Source organism: Lissotriton helveticus, chromosome 5_1, assembly GCF_964261635.1.
Source record: "Lissotriton helveticus chromosome 5_1, aLisHel1.1, whole genome shotgun sequence".
NCBI lineage: Eukaryota > Metazoa > Chordata > Amphibia > Caudata > Salamandridae > Lissotriton > Lissotriton helveticus.
In genome coordinates, this window is record NC_136065.1 from 1,517,115,596 (window position 1) to 1,517,139,491 (window position 23,896).

General features: G+C 41.6%; 1 protein-coding gene across 1 annotated transcript in view; it reads left to right on the top strand.

Annotated features, from left to right (window-relative positions):
- The window catches only part of LOC144755524 (C4b-binding protein alpha chain-like), a 553,044-nt gene extending 547,288 nt beyond the window's left edge, over positions 1–5,756 (top strand). Inside the window, exons 16-17 of the mRNA XM_078644533.1 lie at positions 95–165; positions 5,295–5,756. Coding sequence (XP_078500659.1) covers positions 95–165; positions 5,295–5,510 — 287 coding nt within the window. The 3' untranslated portion in view covers positions 5,511–5,756. The remainder of the gene's footprint in view (positions 1–94; positions 166–5,294) is intronic.
- Positions 5,757–23,896: the final 18,140 nt, after the last annotated feature.

A 23,896-nucleotide genomic window follows, 5' to 3' on the forward strand; every position in this document is an offset into this window, starting at 1 on the left:
AAATAAACCCAGACTTTATGCTCAGCCACTGATCGGATACGTAAAGAAGTACCTCATGGCCATCATTTACTCTATTTTCATTTTTCACATAAAGGGAGCTGGTTCCTGCCTGTAGGAAAGCTGATTTCCAATGAGGATGAACATCAAACCGAGCAACAGGACATGGTAAGTGACAAGCAGTGCTGGAATGTAGAGGCAAGGGTGAGCTGGATTCTGGATCCAGCAGCTATTATTACACCAGATTTGGGATCCAACCAGCTTCAGTGAAATCTGCTGTGTCCTGATGTAATTTGCTAACACTAGGACACATTCAATAGTGCCTGCACTTTGTATTTTCTGAGTTCAGAAGGCAAATTTCAGCACTTGCTCAGAGCTAGCTGGAGTCTGATATCCTAATGTCCTGATAGTCTGATATCCTGGCTCAGAGCTAGCTGGAGTCTGATATCCTAATGTCAGTGACATTGAGCAAACTAAGACACTCAGCTTGTTGTCACTTCACAAGTATTTAAGAGATATTGGAAGCAGGTTTTTGAGTTCTCAAAATTCTATCTGTAAGATATATATATATATATGTATGCACTGTAAGAATGGCAGATGTTTCCGTTTAACATGAGTATTTACAACCAATTACATAGCAAATATGCTTTTATTACTATACATAGGAACCCTTTTTAGCAACCTTAGAATAAAGAAAAAAGTTTAAGGATATGAATTTAACCCTTGCAGTTTGTAGCCAGCTCCTCAGTGTGGGTTCATAACTTGTTGAGATATATAAAAAGCATTGCAACTTTTAACATGCAGGTAACACAATGATCTTTGCAACAGAAGCAGGTAAAAGCAGTGTCTACATAAAATCAAATCTGTGACCGACAAATTACATTCTGTGCTTCGCATCATGCTGTCGCATGGCAAACTATTGAATACACAATTATCATCTGGCATAAATATTAGCTCCCAAATATTGTTTTGCCAAAAATATCAACCCCTTAGGTGTAGATTTTCTATTATTAACTCCAAATGTAAAATATTTTTAGGGTGATACTAAGGGTTTAAAATAATCATGTCAGACAGTATTATGACTATAATATTATCTGCTGCCACACACATTAACCATCTGTGCTGTTTTATGCGTCAAACCTGGGAACAGACTGAACACATATCTCTCCAGTAAGTGCATAAGTGACCCGAGTTCTCTACTGCTGTTAAACTCTAACTTGCTGGCTACGCAAAATTCTCTGCAATAGATGCAATACCCCTCACATATCTTCTTCTTGACATTTTCTTTGGGGGCAGTTTTTAAGAATGTATAAATTGGCTGTCAGACATCATTCCCCATGACTTTGCCCCTCTTTAGTCCACTGCCCTCTATGCTGCTACTGCTACTACCACTTCACTCCCAATTTACATGATCCTGCGATAATTCTTTTTTATTTTCAACACTGCACAGGTACACCTGGTACTGACTGGGATAACCACCTTGCTGAGCACCACACTAGCCATTTCCGGGTACGGCCACCAGTAAGGGACCCTTTTCAGGCAGTTGGGGGTCTCCCTTTGAGTGCCTTTCAGCTCAAAGCTTTTAGGGGTGAAGTGGCTTGAAAACATCTTCCCATGGAACCCTCTCTTCTTGTCAGGATTAGGCTGGGAATGCTTTCCAAAGAAACTCTTTGGGGGCCGTTTGTGAACTCAGATGTTTTATCTTTGTCTTACTTCTCTTTCTTCTAGTGTGTACCATATCCATCCTTGTGGTGATCCCTCCCATAGGTGTTTTTGGGCACTCTGGTGCTGACCCAGAGATCTGCCTTCTTTGCAAGCTCTCGGGGTGAAGTAAGCTTGTTACCAATCAGGTGCTGGTTCAGTTCTGCAAATCAACTATTGAACATATGCTCTCTCAATGTCAGATCACACAGCCCTTCTTAATCGCTCACTTTTCTGCCCTTAACCAAACCATTCAGTGCCTACCTGGAGTAATCAGTGAAATCCACCCAAGGCTGGTTTGACCGCTTGTGGCTGTCCCTAAACCTTGTGCATTATTATTCTGGTTTGCGACCAAACTTGGTGGCATGAAAGTTTTCATGAGGTTATACTTTACATGGTCCTCTATCTCTTGTATACGTTAGGTATCCCTCCACACAGAGGGTATGTGTTTCAAGAGACTCACCCCTGAATCCTCTTCTGGGACCCAATTCATCATTAGGGCTACCTCATGAGCTGAAAACCATTTTTCATTGTCATCCCCCACCACATAGATAGGCACCAGGTCTAGGAATGAGGACTCTCTTGTCCCCATAAGACACTAACGTTTCACTGCCACCATTGTTGCTGGACCTTCTACTTTGCTTGGCCTTCAGGTCCAGCTCTAGTTTACTCTTTTTGTGGGACAGCAGAATATTCCTTTTTTCCAGGGCAAGTTTTTTTTCTACTAAGGCCCTGTTGTCCTCTGCCTTTTCCCTTACCAAGGCTCTCTCTGCTTAAGTCTTTCTTTCCTCTGCAGGCCTCTGGGTAGCTGTCTCCTCCATCTTGAGTTTGGCCACCTGCAGCCAAAACTACCTCTCTGCTTTCCTGTCTGGAAGTTCTTCTGGGGAAAGGCTGTAGGCTAAAATGCTGCTGCTCACCCTAGATCCAACAGGGCCCCCTTTCATCTCCTACTCTTGCTCCTATTAAATGTCCACAGGCTTCCGATCAGAGTCTGAGGGCATTCTGGAGCTCCAGCTTCTTGGAGCTCTTCTTTGCTGAAAGACCCCTCTCCCTACAGAAACCACTGAGTTCAGCCACAGTGTAGCTCTCCAGGTTGCTGAGCCCAAATGCCATGCTCGCAGGTAGAGTCACAGATGTACATAGTCAGGTGGAATGGAAGTAAATTGGAAAAAAGCTAAAGATGCCCATGCCAATCTAGGGAAAGAAAGTAAACTGTAATAAATAACATAATACCAGAATGACGAAAATCCAATCACTAGAACTAGAGATATGAAATGTCAAAGTCTTACATAAGAGTAGCACCAAGTAGTGCAAATCACCAACTTTGGTTATCTTGTCACACCCTACAAAGTGACAGGTTTAGGCTGACTAAGATGGAGTGCAGATGCATCACTTTGTAAACCCCTGTGCTCAATTATACCTGCGTCAGGTATAATGTATGCAGGGTGGACGTTCCCCCGCAAAAAGAATTCGTAAAAGTGGCGTAGTGAAATCTATTGGATTTCACTGCACCACTACTAGAACACAGACTCTTTCACATGGGGCAGGCCCGATGTGAAAGGACACATTGCTGGAGTTGCATATGTTTTCAGACACACCTCAGCAATGTTTTACTTTTGTACCTACAGATTCGTCAGGTTCCTGGTGTTTCTGTAAATCCTTACAAAATGGGGAGCTGTACAGTAAATATGGCGCATCTAGGGGGTTGCAATAAGGGCGCACTGAAAAGTGTTGAATCTCTGGTTTCTCCCAGCGGTGCAACACTTTTCATAAATAAAGCCCTATATTTATATAGCACCTTAAATGCAGGGGTATCAAGGTGCTGCTATCGTCTGAATGTAAGCTTTTCATCATTGGGATGTGGAAATGCTGCTCTGGTGACTGCTTTCACTACGGGATATGAGAAGAAGCACAGTCACTTGCAATAAGAAGTCCAGCAAGGGTTTGTACCAACTGAAAACGGAAACAGCTTATGTGCATCTTATGTGCATCAGACACCAAGTCCTACCCATGCATACACCTTTCTATATGGGTGAGAAATTGAAAATTACTGGCAGTCACCAACCAGAATCCTTCTTCTTGGGCCTTTTTAATCTTCTAATGTATGTTGAATGTCGTCCCCTGCAGTACTTGCCTCTTCTGATACTACACCACCTTGTTGTCCCACCCTTTTCAATGCAGTCTTAGTGGTACAGCCTTTGCTCTACTCTTCCTATAGTATCTTACTCTAGTTCACCTCTTTGACTTTTCCCAGTCACTTTCAACTTCAGTAACATTTAACAGAACTTCCGTCCCTCTGTTCGATCGCAAACTGCCCTTCATGGATTTATTGAATCTTACATGAGTTTTCTTGTTGCAGATTTACTGAAATTGTCTTGCCCCTATGACATTGCTCCTCCTACTTGTGGTCTTACTGGTCCTACCTTTTCATCCACACACACCAATTTGTCCTATTAACATGCCTATTGTGTTGATAAGCAGGCATGTCTCAGTTTACTGTTTGTGGTTGGGTTTACCAACGTGTGTGTTAATAAGATTAATTTGTGCAGCACTCTGATGGCCTTGGTCTATTTTCACTTTGTAGCTAACCACACCAAACAAGAAATAAATAAATATGTAGGCGTTTATGTTTGCCCTCATATGTGGAATATGTTGGGAGGTGATGGGCGGGGGGGGGGGCTGAAAGGAAGAGATACAATAGAGTGAGAGAAGGAATTTGAGGGAGAGAGAAAGAGGGAGAAAAACAAGAACGAACAAGAGGGGCATATGAAAGAAAGCAGGAGGCTTGGTGGGAAAGGAGATATTGGAAAGGTAGATGGTGTACAGAAAGCGAAACAATTCTGGAAAGGTAGCCAGATAGGCGCAGAATGGGGAAGAGGGAGACAGGGAGTGAGGCAGAGCTATGTGGAGTGAAGAAAGGTAAAAGATTGGGGGCTGTGAGAGTGCAGAGAGAAAAAATGGGGAATGAGCCATGTAGAGCGGAAAGGGAGTGAGAGTGAGGAAAAAGCAAATATATTAAATTATAGGAGTAAAGCTGCCGCTAAACGTATATGCTTTAACATGCATCACTTGCTGAAAATACTATAAGGTATTCCTTAAGGAATATGGATAATTTAGATGGAGCTTACAAGTGGATTGGACCTGAGCGCCACAAAACTCTTCTGACTTCCATCGTGCATGACTGTAAACTGAATATGGAATGTGGTGCAAAATGGTATTGGAAAGCTTCCCACGCTACTAACATGTAATCATTCGCTATAATAATGCCTTCGAGGAATGGTGGCAGAAATAAGGGGCTCCATCACCCTCCATTGGCCCCTCTGAACGCATCTGAGGTCACCATATTTGAGGTGCATTGAACTTTCGAATCGCAAGAGACCTCGTCCTGATGTCACCGTGAGTTGCTTGGCAGTCCTGATTTCCCGTTTGCTTCTTGGGACGTGTAGCTTGCTTTTCTCCCTCATGCATGCAGAACTACGGGTCCCTGAAATCCTAAAGCCGATTGGAATAAATGTTTATGCTTGACATGGGTGCATTCGGGAGCTCTATGCTCAGTGTCATTAACAAGTCAAATATGTGATTTCTTTCAATTTCAGAGCATTGAGACCAGGGCGAAAAAAATCTGCTCACGCGTGTTTCAAAACATTAATGAAAACTGGGAGAGAATGAACTTTGCTGAAAGGGACACGCACCTACTATTGGAGTCCGTTTGCTATGCATTCCAAAATGTAAAAAGCCAAAACAAGATAACAACTCCTCAGCCCGAAACTGAAGAACGGCCGGATCCATACAATAAGTGGACCGTTAACTGAATTCTGATGAGCTAGCTTGCTATTATTTTTTGGTTTATTCTCGCTTTCATGGATTGTGTATCTTGCCCTTGTGTTTTAAAAGCATTCTCTGTACACATGTCACATGGTCTAAATTATTTTAATATCCACTTCACAAGATGATTAACTCATTATTTTTGTATGCAAAATGTAGGCAATAATACTTTTGCACAAAACGCAGGTTGTAATCATTTTATTGTAATAAATTGCAGAGAAAATATGCCCCTTTTCCAGTGTTGAACTCCTTCATTCTTTCAGGGATTATGCAGACACAGCTGAAAATCATTTATTCGTATGGTGCCAGCAAAATATATTTGCAACCACAGGCATAGTTGGTGAGTGAGTATATCAGGTATTCAGCTTCTTGTGGAATTCAGGAGATGAGAAGGAGGATCTTATGTTTAACGGCAGGTCGTTCCACCTCTTAGAAGCAATATAGGAGAATGCTTGACTACCGGATCTGGTTTTCTATATTGATTGGGATGTATACAAGTATGAGTCACGCCTAGCAGAGATATCGAGGTTTGTGAAAGTAGATTTGATTGTTGAGGTATGCTATGCCATTGTTTTGTAGTGCCTAGAAAGCGTGGGTGAGGAGTTTGAATGAGGCTGTTCCCGTAGTCCAGCTTGCTTTTGACAAGTGCATTCATGATGTTTTTCCAGTTGCTAATTGGGAGCATTTAAAACCTTCCTCCGCTACTTGAGATTATGGAAGCATGACGCAGTGACTACATTGACTTGGGCAGTCATATCTAGTATGCTCTTGATGACAATACTGATTTTCTTGGTTTGGGTGGTTGGGTGGGGGTGGGTCCTTGCCTTGTTGGCTACCAGTTAGAGTCCGACGATGAAGTACTCTTCCCAAAGATCAGGATTTTGGTCTTGTCAGTGTTCAGCTTCAGACAGCTGGTCTTAAACCAGTGGGCAAATTCAATCATGCAGACATTGAACTTGATCTCGTTACGAAATGTGTTGTCTGTGAGGGAGAGAATGAGTTGTGTGTAATTGGAGAGGATGTTGATGTTTTGAGAGTGAATGATGCTGTATAGAGGGATCATGTGTGCATTGAAGAGGGCCAGGATTAGGGATGATCCTTGCAGAACTCTGAGTTATATGTTGTCAAGCTGACTGGGTCCTTCCAATCAGGAAGGAGCTGATCCTTTGGCGTGCATGTTCTTGGATTTCATTGCTGTGTAGGTGTTGAATGACAATTAGGTGGGAGACCATGTCAAATGGTGACGAGAGGTCCAGGACGATGAGAGCTGCCATTACTCTGCCATCAAAAGTCAAAGGGATGTAATCCATGGTGACAATGAGGGCGCTTTCCATACTATGGTTGATTCTGAAACCCGACTGAATGGTGTTGAGTATTGGTGCTCATTGAGGTATTCGGTGAGGTATCTGTTGATGATTTTCTCTAAGACCATAGCCGGGAATGGCTGCAGGGAGATCGGACTATAGTTGGCAAGTGTTTAAGGGTCTGCTGAGGTTTTCTATAGCAATAGGAAGACAGTTGAATAATTCTGAGCATCTGGGAATGTTGCCTAAGAGGTGGAAGCATAAAGAATGGTTCCAAGCATGTCACTGCTGGGTTGTAGTTCTCTGGAGTAGGCGTATTAGATAGGCGGCATTTCTTCTGGGGGGGCCAGGTCATGTGGTAATCTGAGAAAGATTGTTGCAGAGATCCTGCGAGGAGATGGTTGAGTTGAAGGTGGCTGCTGGTGAGGTGAAATCTTTCAAAATGGCAAAAATGTCTTTGCTTCTGTTAGTGTTGGCATAGCTACGGTCTGCCAGATCAGCACATTTTCCAGGTTTAAGTTCCTTTAAATGGTGGTGATTTTGTTGCTGAAAAATTTAGAAAGTTTGTTGCAGAGAGCCTGCGAGGCTATGATTCAGTTGAAGGTGGCCACTGGTGAGGTGAAATCTTTCTCAATGGCTAAAATTTCTTTGCTTCGGTTAGTGTTGGCATAGCTTCGGTCTGCCAGATCAGCACATTTGGTGGTCCAGATCATTTGGTGGTAGCGCCTCATGAAGGATTTGAATGTGCTTCTGCCTGCATTGTACTGGCTAATTTTTCATTTGCATTCTATTAGTTTGCAGTGGCAGTGGTGTTTCATCAGTTTGAGCTCCATTGTGTACCAAATGACCTGGGGTCAAGATCTTGTTGTACTGCTGTGTTTGAGGGGGTCAGGGAGTTGAGGCAGATGGTGATCCATGATGGCTTTGGGAAGGCTGTTACTGTGTTCGGGTCAGTGGGTCATGAGAGCAGTGTTCCAGTCCTTGTCAGTAATGCTGTTCTGGTTTTGGCAGGCTGGTCTGGCTGTGATGCATGTCATTGGACCAGGATGGGGATACTGAACTTGACAAGAGTGTGGTGAGTCCAGGAGACTGATGTCGGCTGATTGACTCATTGTTGTTGAAGGTGGTGAAATTAGGGTCCAGGAGGTGTCCGGTGATGTGGGTAGATCCCTTTACTCATTGGGTGAGGCCCAGGTGTCCACGGTCTTCAATGAGGGCTTTTGAGTTTGGGTCGATGTGGTCTGGCAGGATGTATTTGCTAGTGTTGAGGGCGAATGGTGCAACGAAGTCCGTGATGGTGAAGTTTGTGCTCAGTCCTGGTTGCCTGTAGATGGGAGTGCTGGTTGGGTGAAGTCGGCTTCGACATGTAGCATGAACGACAAGTGATCCATGTTGGAGGATGACGTGTCCATGGAATTGCAGCAGCTTATGGTGTTCTTGTGGATTATTGCAATTCTACCTCCAGCCTTGTGAAATCTGTCTTGCCTTTTTGTATGAGTGCTGTCAGTAGCATGACCTGATAACGTGTGAGGGCTATAAAAATGCTATTGGTAGTGTTTGTCTGCTAGACTGAAAGGTATGAGAAAACTCTGTAGCATAACTGTTATTCTGTAAGGCTTGACTATCCTGTTGATGTCAGCTACTACTACTCTGTGAAAGGTGTGAGTGTTGTCTGTAGTGTAAATCTTACTCTGCGAGTGCTATTGATAGAGAGCTGTTTATAATGTGATACTGGTGGGCTGAGAGAGATGTGAAAATGCTATCATGTGACATTCTTTCAATGCTAGATGGATTATTAGATGGAAGGCCCAGTCACACAATGTTCTTACTTCATTCATCACTGAATGCATTAGAACTTCATTGTGTGAGGACGTCTTTCTGTTTGAAAATACATTTTAACAGCAACTAAAAGATGTTTCTATGGGTGCAGTTTATCCCCCTGATATAACCAACATCTATGTGTCAACCTTTAAAAATCTTTTCTTAAATGATGTTTTTTTTGGTGTTTTTTTTTAATAAAGATACCTGTTTATATATTTCAACCGAAGCACAAATGGGTTTGTATTGTCCAGCAACGCTTTAAAGTTCACACCCAAACAAAGGCCGGCATTCTATTAGTCCGACTGCGGGTCACAGACCGGGCCTTCATTCTCTTTTTTTTTTTTTGATTTCAGGTATTTTTTATTTTTTTTCTACAAAACAGGTACATTCGTTTTGCAATTGAGAGTTCCAGTTGGTCGTTACATGTCTTCACAAAAAAGAAACAATATTTACATAAAAGCTTATTTGTTGATACAAACAGTACAAATTGCTCTTTTATGCTCAACCATCTGGAGCCCTCTGTATTGACCATCGAGGGTATAATAGGGATAGAGTAGTGTAGGAAGAAAATAGAAGAAGAGAGAGATAGTGTGCAAGAAGTGATGTTTCGTTCTGAGCCTAGTCTGATTTGGAGACAGCGTTTGAGTGATCTGCTCCGCCAGAAGGAGACCTGGTGGGTTCAGGGTGTGTCATATGTTTCGAGGAAGGTGTCCAGTGATTTCCACATCCCCCTAGATGGTGGTTTCCAGGGTGAGTTTTGCAGGGCAGTGCTATCTGCTCCTCTGAGGTATGTCACCCAGTTAAAAAAATGTAAATTTTTTATAATAAGGGTACTCCCAAATTTGCTTTTTAGGTCTAGAGGGGGGAGAAAAAACAGCAACTATGGACACAGAACCTCTAATCTGACCTATTAGTCTTTCAAGAGAGAGTTAATCAAAACCTTTCACAGAGATGCAACACCAATAAAAGATATTCAAATAGACATATTATTCTTTAGTTTTTCATTTATTTTCATTTTCAAAATTTGAGATAGAAAAAACATTTATTTAGCATTTTTGATATTTTTTAACATAAGACAAATAAATAGTTCAGTACTAGAGAATCGTTATTTGCAGTCACAGACTTATTTTGAACCCCACATAAGAACTAAACAATGCTGTCTATCTCTCTATCACTCATACTACACCATTCACTCAAATTGCATTCATACTCATGCTAGTGACAAAATACAATAAAATACAACAGAAAGCAACAATACATCTGAGGACCCCATTTAATCTTTTATAATTGGATATCCATATCTTTTTCTCTTGATGAGTTCAATTTATATGTTGCTTTTTCATTTAGTTCTTCTTCCTTATATATCTCTTTGTGCAAGGGTCCCAGATGTATAGGGCCTACGTACGTTTCGGTGAACTATATAATTTGCATCACCTTCATCAGGGCCAGACAAATACATAAACATACATGTAATAAAATGAGGGGGTTCTTCACATCTGAAATAAGAAATATGATATACTGCGTATTAGTTTAACAGTATACGGTGCATCCTGTTTACAGAAGTCAAAAAGTGTGCTTCAATTTAATGCGTGCTATTGTGATGCTACAGGCCCATCTAGTGTTGCCTGTGACGGGAAGATATTACTGCCATGACCAGAGAGGTTACAGACCCAAAGGTTCCTAGTTTGAGGCAGAATAGGGGAGATAGAGTTGTTGAGATAGAGAGACGTGTAGTTGATATGGGAATTTGAAAACAGATAAGGACAGCTGAAAAGTTATTTCCCACAGTGTCTCTAGGTTCTAAATACTCTCTTGTGTCTAAACCACCACCTAGTAGGGTCAAGTTACAATGTACCTACTTGTAAAATGAAAGAAACGATTTACAAGATGCAGTTCGCAGAAATGCTATCACATATGTATATAACACTAGAACAAGATCCTGAAGAGAAAGAGTATTCACAAAGATTAGACTATGACTTCAGTTTATTGTTTCTGATAGTATTATTATAAAGAAAGGAGGGGGAATTTCTACCTTTTAGCTGTTTTTGATCGCACACGCGGTGTCTATATAACAGGGTGCAATAGTCTCTTCTGGTTCTAGTGGAGAGCTGGGTAGCTATATGGTCAAATGTCTCTTGTAGAGACTTTGGGCCATATGTATCAAGCTAATTAGCATTCGCAAAGGCCGAAATTCTGCGAATTCCGGCCTTTGCGAATGCTAATTAGACAAATGGTATGTATCAAATATGTTTGATGCAAAATAAGGAATAGCAAAATTTGCTATTCCTTATTTTGCGATTGCACTTAAGGAATCGCAAATTTTGCGATTCCTTAAATGCAATGTATCAAACGAAAAATATGCAAAAAATGCCATTAAGGATTAGCAAATTACCACCAATTTCTAGTTGTATATGTGCTGAAAACTTAAGGTTGCACTGCTCTAGTTCATTTGATTGCGTAAAAGTTGGTAAACACATCTTACCTTAGCACTTCAAAACAGTTACTAAAACTTAATGTCTTTCTTCTTCGAGTAGTTGTAAGACTGGGTACAGCTCTACTTAAATTGTGTTATCCTGTTTGAGAAAAACCACAATAAAATATCGGTAATTTAGCCTGAGGGCCGTACATATGGAAACATATGCACACGACGTACGTTTTTGCTCAGGCTATCTACTAGTGACAGATGGAGCTATTATAATGAGGTAAGGCTTTTGGCAAAAACCACAAGCATTTGATATAATTAGCTCGTTGACACTAAGATGTTGGTGGCGTCCCCGTTGATGGTTAAGTACAGGGCTTTAGATTTCAGCAAAAACGCTGATGACATGCTTATTGCTCAGGTTTGAGATTCCGGCAGAACCACTATTTAAATGCTAAGTGCATACGTCGTACGCTATGGCTACAGGTTTTCTTCCAGCACCTCATGTGGCTGTATTAATAAAGTGAGGCTTAACCAAGAGCTTATTGACTGCTGAGCTCGTTATCATTATCACTAGATTTTTGGCTACCCTGTTAACGGTTTACTCCAGGGACTTTTAAAGTACGGCAAAACCCGATACTTAAATTCTGTATGGCTGTATATAAGAAAACACGGGCATAATTTCCTGTCTGGCAATAGTCTACGAGTAATAGTGACTGACCCACTGGTAATCTAACGTCTGAGTCACAGAATCAGCTACAAACATTTAACTACCGGTAATCAATGCTGCCGGTGAGACCGGTCGCGTAGTGCGTTAAACATTAAACATTAAACATAATATGTCTATTTGAATATCTTTTATTGGTGTTGCATCTCTGTGAAAGGTTTTGATTAACTCTCTCTTGAAAGACTAATAGGTCAGATTAGAGGTTCTGTGTCCATAGTTGATGTCACCCAGTTAATCCAGCACCTGTATGATGTTTTAGCGGTATCTTTCCAGTTGGTCAGGACCAGCTTTACTGCTGCGGTCAGAAGTAGGTCTAGGAGGTCTCTATCGTGTTGTGTGGGGAGAGGTGCGGTTATGAAAGCTGTGGTGAGGGAGGAGAAAGCAGGGGTTATTGTGCATCCCAATGCATTTTTAATGAAGTCAAATATTTCTTCCCAGAACTTTTTGAGTTTGGTGCAGTAGTATATGAGATGCGCTAGATCTCCTTTCTCCTTGGTGCAGTTCCAGCATAGGTTGTTGTCTCTGAGACCTAATGATGCCAGCCAGGCGGGTGTCCAGAAGGTTTTGAGGAGGAGCCAGAATTTTGTTTGTGCCAATGCTGGCGTAATTTTGTTGCGTGATGGCGAAGATCAAAGGAGAGCTAGCTCCTGCTCGGTGAGTGGGCTGGCCTCAGTCTACATTACCCAGTAATTAGTAGTTTTGTCGTTGAGTTTGGTGGTCTTTGGGCGTAGTAGCTTATATAGGTGAGATACCTGATGGCCTATTTTATTGAGATTAACGGCGTACTGAATGATTGAGGGGATGTGTGGCAAGAGTTTTGCTTTTGAAAGGGCTGTCTTGATTTTAGGGAAATTGTAGAGCTCTTTTGTTGGGAGGTTGTGCATCCCTCTAAGCGTTTCAAAAGTGTAGGGTTGACCTTCAACCTCAAGCTGTGCTGGGTGTGAGATGCCTCTCTGAATCCATGTTTCTAGTCGAAGGCATTGACCGGTGTATTTGAACTTACTGTTGGCCCATAGTGATTCCCATTTCAAGTTCCTTAACCTATTTTCCATTTTGTTATCAATTTTTAGCAGGGCGTTTTTCGTATTCTTGAAGATAGGGCTGGAGGTTTATGTTAGCTTATTCGCTGTAAGGAGCACCAGTGGGTTGAAATTATTCAGTATGGCTCGCTCTATTAGTAGCCATGCTGGGGTGTAGGGTTGTGGGGGTGGTAGCCATGCAGAATGCCGTCTGATAGGATCTAAAGTCTGCTAGGTTTACCCCTCCCAGTGTCTTGTCTAGTCTGAGTTTTTTAATGCTTATGCGTGCCTTTTTCCCTCGCCATAGGACGTTTACGGAAGTCATCCGTGAGTATCAGAGGGAGCATGCTCACCAGGTAGTTGATCATTGGGGTGATCATCATCCTGATTGTCTCTATTCTGCCCCACCATGTTATATATTTGGGTGACCACGACTCTAGGAGTGTCTTTATTTTCTGCAGTAGTATTTTTTAATTTTCGTTAAGTGTGGCCCGTCCAGTTTCTAGGTAAGAACTTTGTTCAAATACACATGTGCGCTTTCGGTTTACATTTGTTTTCATAGCACTCATATATTTTATTTAATCGAGGTGGCTTGTGTTTTTTCCTAGACACAAGCTAGTCATGGTCACATTGGAGCTAACTTAAAGTACACGTCAGACTCACATTAAACCCTTATTGCCTGGTAAGCAGGAACTTGCAATGATTTTAAATATTCTGGTTTTTGACCCTCCAAGCTGGTGCATTTTAAATGGGGCTTCAGGGGGCTTTCATGTTTATACTAGACAACTTTAATCTAAAACATCCAGTGCTATTTAATTGTTTTTGTAACGTTCAAGTGTGTACAATTTCGTTTAGAATTATTGATTCATCTGTTGGTTGAGCACTGGCTCTATTTAACGTCTTGTTAACTGTGTATCAACACAACGTACCTCATCAGACACTCCTTATCTAATACAGTCAGTTAACCTACAGACTTGTGTTTTGAAAGTTGGCTTGGTAATGTTGTTTTAAAGACAACTATACATATACTAAACTAAATAATTCTAGAAAGGTGACGTCATTGACATGAGCTCCTATTATCTGGATCAGTGATATATAAAAACAAGTACTATTACTACAGGCATGTGCTGTGCCTTATTGAGAACTACTTGTGAGTTCTTTCTGCATCTGTATTTCAGCTTTCGTCAATACAGTGGGTACTATTTGACAGCACCTTCTCAATTTCGAATGACAGGCTTGATGGACTTGACTACGACGTGATCAGTTCACAAAAATCGTTGAGTAAGTTATACTCAGATATTTCTCCTGTCTGGAGATTTCACTTTCGGGTGATTTTTAGTAAAACGACTAGTAATTCAGTTGAACACATACTTTTCTCTTTCTGTTTCTGTGATCACTTGGATAAATCTGGAGCTAGATCGGTCACTTTTTCCATTCTGCATGGGTGTATTTCTCTGTCTCTGCAATTATCTTGGTAATTTGTGCATTGTTCTATTTATTTAGGGGTCATCAACATTTGAATTTTATATCCTGAAGATGGTCTAGCGGATGTCTTCAATATAGACCGAAACATCGACTATTGCACACACTTTTATGTTAAGCTGTTGTTTTCAAGGATCTGTTGTCTGTGGAGCCAGTCACATTTTCCTGTTATAATATATTTTGGTAAAGAGGTGTCCACACTAGTGATTAAGAGGTTTTTGTAACATTGTAAGATCTGGAAAGCTCAGTTGCTGTGTGCAGTTTCATGTAGAAATTTGTATTTATTTTTTTGCACCTTTTGAAAGATAAGATCTCTTTTTAACGGATCAGTTCAAGTATAAATGAGTTTAAATTGATTTTGCTAAATAACTTCATGCAAGCAACCGCATAAAGCTTCTCATCATTATTTGTATATCAAATGCTTAAATATGTGTGTTTTAGAAAATCCCTTGTAGGCACTTTCACCCGCCTCGCTCTTAACAATGAAAAACACAGTGCAAAATGAATAACTTCTCAAATCATTATAGAAAGACTTAAAAATGACACTCAAGTCATGCTCGTCCATGGTTGATCAAGGACAATATAAAAATAATCGTGGTGATGGTAGAGTTCAGAATCCGGTATTTCCTAAAGTGGGATCGGTAAAAATAATAAACCAGACAAACAGCCAGAGGTGGATGTTGGGAATTCAGTGGGAAATAGTAATTTATCGGAAAATGTAGATTCTGAGAATACGCAAGAAACTTGTGAAACTCATGAGAAAAAAGAAACATCGGAGAGAAAACGTAATGTCTGTGAGAGGAGGTAACATTGAATCTATGCAGGTGGAATGGAAATTAGAAACACCTGGGGAAGGAGACATTATATGGGGTGCTACAATAGAGGATTAAATGAGAGGGGCATAGCTCAGAAAACATACATGGTTTCCTGTGTTTTGTTGAAAAAAAAATGTCATACATGTATTTGTCTAGAGAGAAATACTGTTCCTGTGAGCATGTGTACATGGAAGGAGACTGTCTTCCGGTAGCCCTCTTCCCTGCCATCCCTTTGCCAATTAATATCAAATATCGAAATTATTCAAGAGCTATTCCAGAATGGTACACAGTCTCTGTGTTGTGTTTTGGAACTCCTCTCGATGGATAGCCGTATCTGTGTGTTGGCGCATTATCTTTGTCTTTTAATGGATTTCTTTGCTATGAGAGAAATTACTGCATATTTAGAAATCGACATATTTAGCACATTAGAAATGCAATTCCGAACATATTTAAACATAAGTAAAATGCATATTTAGACATGTCCTACAAAATATGTGAATATCTTTTAGAAGAATAAGTAAATAAAACCGAAACATATTGTAGAATGACAAACATAGATGTGAAAAATGCTATTAGAAATGATTCACTGAATTTAATGAATGTCAGAATTTTTGCACCAGGCAACTATACTTTAGCCTGTGCAGCGACTAGGCCTGAAGCTTCTTTTTGACCTTTGCTCAAAGTCAAACATTCTGTGAAACAGCCTAACATTGATGTCTTTTTAGAAATGTGCTCACTTAAGTATTATGTTCATTTAGTTTATCTCGCCCCATGTTAGATCATCTCCCTTAAGAATAATAGCTTATGGAACTAAATAGAATAAATGGACTTTTAATGTTGCTTAAATATTAACTTGATATATGTTTTCACATTTTGCTGACTAGTCCTTGTTTTCTGTGCTGAAACTCACATTGCATCTTTAGCTTAGGTAAGAGGGTTCTCATGGGAACCTTCCTTCATGCAACAATTGAACCAAAGTACTGCATCATTTCGGAGGGCGAGAGTGCAGACCGGGAATCGAAAGAAGATGGATGGCATGACTGTCATCACCTACAAACCGTTCTGATTGAACATCAAGGGAAAACATCATTACGAACACATGTGTTGAAAGGTTAAATAACGAGTGCTGCTAGCTAGTCAGATAACACACCTCCATTTTCCCTTTTACCCATCCGGACGTCTTGATACTGGATTTCTTCCTCTGCCCAAGACACTTCTTCATGGAGAGTTGATTTCCGTTAGACATTTGAGATGATTTCTTTTTAATAATTTTGTGATCAGTGCTACTGCACAGATCATTATTCTAAATTTGGCTACTGCAGCTTTAGGGAACTCAGCTGCGTTTCCAGAATTACTCTTCAAGGGGAGTTTACCTTCCTATTTATTGCTCTTTTCCACCAGAACTCTTCATGTGCTCTTATTTAGAATAGGTCCTTTAGTTAGCTTATTGGGTTTCTTATGCAACACATATCTTGATTGCTAATTCCTAACCTTCTTTTACATTTTTGTATTTTTCTAATTTGAATAAAGATACTTGGGATGACATAAAGACAATAAAACTTTTGAAACTAAACTCAACCTTTCGTTATTAGCTCAATATAATCCTCAATGTCCATGATGTTTAATGACTTTACTTTGTAGGTGGCTCTAATTCTTAACACAGTGAAAAAGGTCCATCCAAACTCCCCTGGAGTCAGGAGGATTCTCCATGGAGCTATTTGTTAGTGGGTGTATTCTAAGGTCTGAACCATTGAGGAGAGTCCTGTTTGGGCTCCAGCAGCTATGACTGAGTCGCGTTGGTACCATAACCAGGTATGTTCTGCAAACAAAGGATCGGTATTTGGTGACAGAATTGCACCAGTTTATATTTGCTTGTGCTCTACTGTTTTTCCGTTTCCCCTTCCACAATGGTCTGGATTTGCTGAAGCACAAATGCACCATGTTCTGGTGCTTTCCAGACCTGAGTGCCTTGCCATACTTATTTATGAGTCAGAGCCACAGGGGTAGCAGCTGATGTGTTTATGGGCTCAAACTGGAGCTCACACCAGGCTTCCATATTTACAGAAAAAAGTGAATAATTGTTTATTCCTTTTTTGCAGCCTTTATTTAAATTTTAAAGAGAAAAACACTGCACAAATACATCACAACCAAGGCTGGCAGATTGTCAGGTAAGAAGAATTCCCACAGAATAAGTCAATAAAACAGGAAACTTGTCCATGGAGATAAATTGATCAGCCGGGGCATCGCTGCAAACTAGGGAACTGTAGGCATAACAATGCGCTAAAGGCAGTAAGTCAGGGAGAGTCAGACCTCTAGCTTCTGGATACAGTAGGACCATAGGGAAGGGGCCCCCATATGGGAATGGAGAACCACCCATATCAACAACAATACCATAACCCACAGCAACGAGAATAAAGGGGAAGAGGGATAAGAGATGAAAAGAAGGGTGGGGGCGATTGGGGAGATAGTGAGTTGGGGAGGGGACAAGTCAGCAGTCTGACTGTATGTGGACGAGTGATCGATTATGGTAATGGGTGCTGGAAGACCATCAGGATACTTTGATAGTATAACAGAAAAGGCCCATTTGTTGTCCGGAAGGTATATGCACAGGGACAGGTGCTTGCTTCCGTGTGGCAGTGGCGGAAGGACACAGAGGGGTTTGGAGGCACAGGGTGGTGGCTGAGTGTCCTGCCAAGAGTCGGGTCAGTAGTGACAGTACTAAGGTAGCCTAGAGTAGCGGGGTTAGGTGCTAACTGACTCCAAAAAGGCGTTCCATACCCTGTCAACGATGTCCAGTTTATCTTTTAATTAATATTTGAATTGCTCATACAGGGTTCCACTGTCCATTCCTCAAAAGTGGGGAAGGTGGTTTTGTGCCAGTGGCAGAGAACACATTTTTGACACTGCTATGGCACTAGCTAGCCACAGGTGGGTATAAATGTCCATGTCAGGGGCTTCCGCACTATCATGATGCAGGGAAAGGTGCGACAAGGGGACAGAAGCCAATGAGGAGGCTGATAGAGAGAGAAGGAGGAGGAGGGGGATATTATCGGCATAGAGAATCACCTACACTTCAGTGGAGCTGATGAAAATGCCCGACTCCTCTGCCTTCGCATTGGACTGCCTCACTGGGAGAGTCATAGAGGCAAACCTTAGAAACAAAATCATCGAATAAGACCCATACGTGACACTCATCCCAATGTAATACCTTTTCGACATTGAGATAAAGGGCTTGTTGCTCCTCTTAGTCATCCGTAACATGACATAGGAGATGTGCAAGAATACAAACATGGGGGCATATGTACAAGAAGTTAACATCACCGTAGCATCAATTTTTTAACGCTACTGCAGCTTTTTCTTATCGCTGTATTTACAAGTTGCTGCTAACCGTAGTTAGCATTCAAGTTGATTATAAATGCATACAAATGAAAAAAGGTACACCTCCTTACAACCTATATTCCATAAGTAAACATCCTCTCCTACTGGAATCTAAGAGTGACTAAAATTTACACTTAATAATACATTTACTTAATGTATATCAATACGTAAGGAGTTGGATGATTGAGTTGACGTTTCGGTCTTTAATCGTATCAAACTTTAAGACCATCTTCAGGACAACATAAACAGCATTTTCGAAATGACCCCTAAAAGGTCACAATACATATAGTTACTATTGTGTTAACCACCAACATTTAAGTGCAGTACTTCAAGATAACCCGTGTAGATTAAAAACAGATGAGACAACTTGTCAACATCACCAATGGTAATCAGTTATTTTGTTCATTTCACAGATTTCTTTGTCTCAGAATTAAGAGAAGTCACATCCCATAAGTATACATGGTCTAGTACTCATTGCTTACTTGCATCAAGTAATGAGCCAACAGTTATGGTAATACAAACTTCATGATTGAGATTAAAACAGACAAACTACACATAACTTGCTTTTTTTGCAAAAACATTTTTTTTACATTACACTTCTAATATTCATTAGTTAAAGATGAATTTCTTACTTCCAAAAACTGGTCAATCTTTTAGACCTGGGCAGTGTTACTTCGTCTTCTGACACTGCTTTTCCTGATCAAATTCTAAAATTAAATCAGTTTATTAGTTTACTCTATTTATACGTTGTATTTAATTTGTATACGTTTTCATAACGTGATGTTCAAATTACCTGGTTTTTTCAATTTTCAGAAAAGTGAAATCTAATTCTTCACGTAGTGTCTGCTCGAAGGTGAGTCTTTATGGTATTCAAGTAATTTAGTGTTCCGTTAATCTAAAGGAAGGACAACATGTTGCTTAATGCACATATGGTGCTTATATCTATTACCTGATTCACAGCCTTGCTTGTTATTAGGCTCCAAAGTTAGTCAAATTCCTATGTGGCATTATTCCTAGCGTATTTGAAATGCCTAAGGGCAATTGAGACACTTAATTCAACAGAAGTATTTAGCACGGTTTAGATAAACATGCCGCTTTTCACATTGTTTGCGTGTTCATTATTAGGCTGATCAAAATATTACATCATGATTTCATGTTTGACTTGGGAATATTTCAGCCTATCTGCTGTTAATGCAGTACTACTGTTAAAACAGATAGTCACTTGATATGCAGAGTTGTATTCACAGACACTAGTGCACATCTATTGGTTGAATCTACAGGGCACTAGTAGATACACCAATGCCACATTAGATATTGCACGTGTTATGCGACTGTATCTATAGGTGGTAGATGTATCTATAAATATATTGTGGAGACACAGCTTTAGTATCGGTCGCATTGTTGCGGTCATTTGCAACATATACATATATAGATGTAAGCTAAACAGTTTGCATATGTGTTGTTAACGGCCGCTTTAATTTACTAACAGCACAAGAATACATACATTTAGACAAGTCAGATTGGTACGTAATATCGATTTAAATTAAATTGCTATAAAGGGCAGAAAGCAATCTCCACAATTTGTTAACCAACGGGCCATACCACAGTTATTTTATGTAGCACTCGTTGCTATACACATTGGTGAGTAGAGCCTTATTTAAAAAAATATATAACTGGCCGGCTCAATCTCAGTATATAGGGCGCTGTCAAAACCCAATTAAAGACAGAGACCGGAAGAGTAAAAGTTACGCTCGGTCAAGCAGCACTTACTTCATTTAATTAACTGGAGCGTAGCCACTAGCGATCCTCTCAATGGAAGCTTCACAAACGAAGTTAAACCACTGAGGGAGTCCTTTTTAAATTAGTTGTTACGGAAATTAAAGCGTGCTGACCCGGAAATAGATTAGTTGTCTGTCGGCCATCTTAAGACCCCCAATTTACTGTGAAATGTTTTTAGCAAGGCATTATTACGATGTTGTATGTTTCTAATACAATTTACATTATGCCCTCCAGTATTTGTGTATTCACGTATTGGGTGTAGTCTCGAGATTTTTATTCGCGAAATCAGGTGCAAAACGTACATAACTTATATCGCACGTGTTAGACCTGTCTGCCCTTTGGGTAGCCCCTCCTAATTAATTATTTATTTTGTCCCCTTTTTGCCACTCAAGCCTTTTTGTTTTTTATGTCCACCGGATTTTTGAGGTGTTGGCCTAGGGGTTGGGTGTTCTTTGATCACATAGTCCTTTCTTTTTCCTGAGGCCTAGGTGCCTTTTCTGACTAAGAAAGTGGGGGATAAACAAAATGGTGGCTATTAACTCCCACAACTGCCACCTTGGAGTCTGGACCCATAGGTTAGCATAGGAACGTTCCAGAACCCTCTGGACCCTTCTGGACCTTCCTGGGTCAGCCTATATAAGGCGGAATGTTGGGCGGCCATTTTGGAGAGAGAGGTGATCTTGTGAGGAGTAGAGTCAGCCAGGAGTTAAGGCTTCTGGGAGGAGAGGTTGGCGCACTGGGTAGGGAAATTGACTGTCTGCGGGCCTGCTTCCCTTCACTGCTGACGCCCCCCCCTATCTGAGGACCTTGCCTTGCCTTAATCTGGGATCCTGTCGCAATTTACCTCTGTGCTACCCCCCTCTCATCTAAAAATAACCTTGGTTCGGTCTGGGTATCGAAAAGCCATTGAGCCAGGAGTAAGTGGGTGAGTGAGGGTACCGTCTGAAACCCTGAGAAATCAGGTGGGACTGTCTCTTGGCCATCCTCCACAGCCTACTTGTGAATCGATGTAATTGAAGGTCCAAGAGAGACGGACCTTAAGCAGCATAGCATCATCCACGCTTGTCTGCACTCACCGTTTATTATTCGAAATCGGCTGGGAAAGCAGGTGAACTGCGCTTCCTGGCGCTTGTGAGTGCTCGGCGTCAATGTGAGGCAGAAGAGCATCTTCCGCGTTGGTTGCTAGGTACCAGAAGCCCTGCCAGACTCCGCCTGACGAGTGAAGAGAAGGCGAGGCATCGGAAGGCAGGGGGCGGGACGAGAGAAGACCGAGCGGAAGCGGAGCTCTTCCACGAGGGGAGCCAAGAATCAACTTTCCCCCTCGCTGACAAAACCACCGTCGGAGTCCTACAGACAGCGGGGAAGCCCCGTCGAGTGTTCTTTCACCCTTCGGATTCCTGTTAAGCTCGACTCCATCAAGTAAGCTGGGAAATCTGACCTGGAGGGAGGGGAAAGAATCGGCACTCCCAAACTCCCGGCAGAGCTGTAACTGTGATCGGGCTGCCGAGCCGAGGGGACTGGGGACGGAGAGCCCTGACTGAAAAACTCAACCAAAGCTCTGCCTATGTGCCGGGGATCTAGTGGAGGAAAGTAACCCTCGAAAGCTATTAACCCTCCACAGCTAACCTGAGAAAGGATACAATCCCAGGAGAGTTTAGAATTGTTAAGTAGTCAGATCTGATTAAGGGCATGGTTGTTACAGTAATGTTAGAAGTGGAACTTTGATGGTCTAAAGGGAGAGTGTTTACTTTCAATGTAAAGTCTATTTATTCCAAAAGTAATATCTTGTCTTATTGAGGTACTGGTAAAGTGTAACCGAAGGTGGTAAAAATTGATGGTACAACTAAATCCTGTCCTTCTAGGCAAGATACTATTGGACTCCATTTCTAGGTACAAATATTTCAGAGTTATCTCTGGAACCTGTAACCCATTGCCTTTCCAATGTGTCCTTTATGGTGATGTAAATCTGTGTGCACTTACAGAAAAAAGGAGAATGGTCCACTTGCAAAGAAACTATTATTCCTATTAGTACTAGGTTGTCACAAATGAGTAAAGTCTGCTAATGAACTGAAGTCAATGTTATAATACATGGAATCACAAAAGTATGTCAAATGATGATAATGGTATCTGAAATGCAGATGTGACAGATGGTGAGATTACTGAAAAACTAACTTAAGTAAAGATAAAGCTTTTCTACTTTTATTAAAAAAATGAAGGTATAATGTCGTTATTTTGATGGATGGGCACTGAGTTACTGAGTGGGTGAGACGCAAACTTTACACATATACCTTTGAGTTAGGCCTTTTCACTTAGTGCCAAGCTACCCTATGTGACTTGGAGACCCCAGGTCCAAGATGTTTGGTGTCTAGCGGTGGGATGAGAACTGTGTTTGCGTCCACTCAATAGTAACCTAGTGTACTCCATAGGCCTACACCTGGAGTTTTCTCCTGGCGGACTCCCTAATTATATTTTTGGTTTTCCAAATTTACTCCTGGTGGTGGGTGGAGGTAGCTTCGAATCGCCCCTTTTGAACCAATTCTTCCCGAGTGGTTGTCCCTATATCTCTCATAAGCAAAATGGAATTTGCTCTGGAGGAACTGGAGACCTATACTACAGCCCAGCTTAGAGACTTTTGCCAGAAGATGGCAGTTTTTTTTAAGCGTTGTGCCAAGAAGGGGGAACTCCAGACCAGTTTGAGAGCGTGGGTGGCAGCACATGGAGAGGGAAAGGAGGAGGAAGAGGGGACGGACCGGGACACAGTCATAGGGGTAGATGGATTGTTCCAACCTGGGATGGGGAACCTACTACCAGGACCTAGGACCTGTTCAAGGGAAGGCAGCAGTGTCTCCGGGAGAAGCTTAACTGAAGCTGAACTAGTGGACAGGAGGGAAAAGAGACAGCTAAAGTTGGAGTTGGCTAAGATGGAAAAGGAGAGGGTGGAACGGAGGATGGCTCACAAGTTGAAACTTAGGGAGCTAGAACTCAAGGCCCTACAGATAGGACCCTCCAATTCTCCAAATGGTGGCAGCGAAACAAAAGAACTGACCAGGGAATCCAGACCCTACCTACCTAAAGATATAGTTGCCAGCTACAGCTCAGGTGATGACATCGCCAAGTGGCTGGCTGCCTATGAGGTCTCATTAAGAGCCCATGGGATCCAGGAAAAACACTGGGGGGGGTGGTTTATACAAGTACATGCCTCCTACTGGACGGGACACACTATTGGCCCTGGAACAGGAAGAGCAGACCCACTACCCCACCATGAAAGTGGCGCTAATTAAAAAGTTTGGGCTGACCCCAGAGAAGTATCGGCAAAAGTTCAGGGGAAGTCACAAATTAGGCACACAAAATTGGGTGGATTTCCTGGACTATGCAAGGAAGGCACTAGAGGGTTGGATACAAGGCAGCGAGGTGAAGGACTATGAGGGATTATATGACCTTATTCTCAAAGAGCACCTACTCGAGAAATGTTTTCCCGAGCTGCGTCAACACCTGGTGGACAGCAAGCTGACCAACCCCCGGAAGCTTGCAGAGGAGGCGGACATCTGGGCAAGTACCCGGGTGTCCTCAAAGGGGACTGGAGGGGATTCCCAAAGGGCCGGACAGGGCGCCCCCCAGAAGAAGGAGGG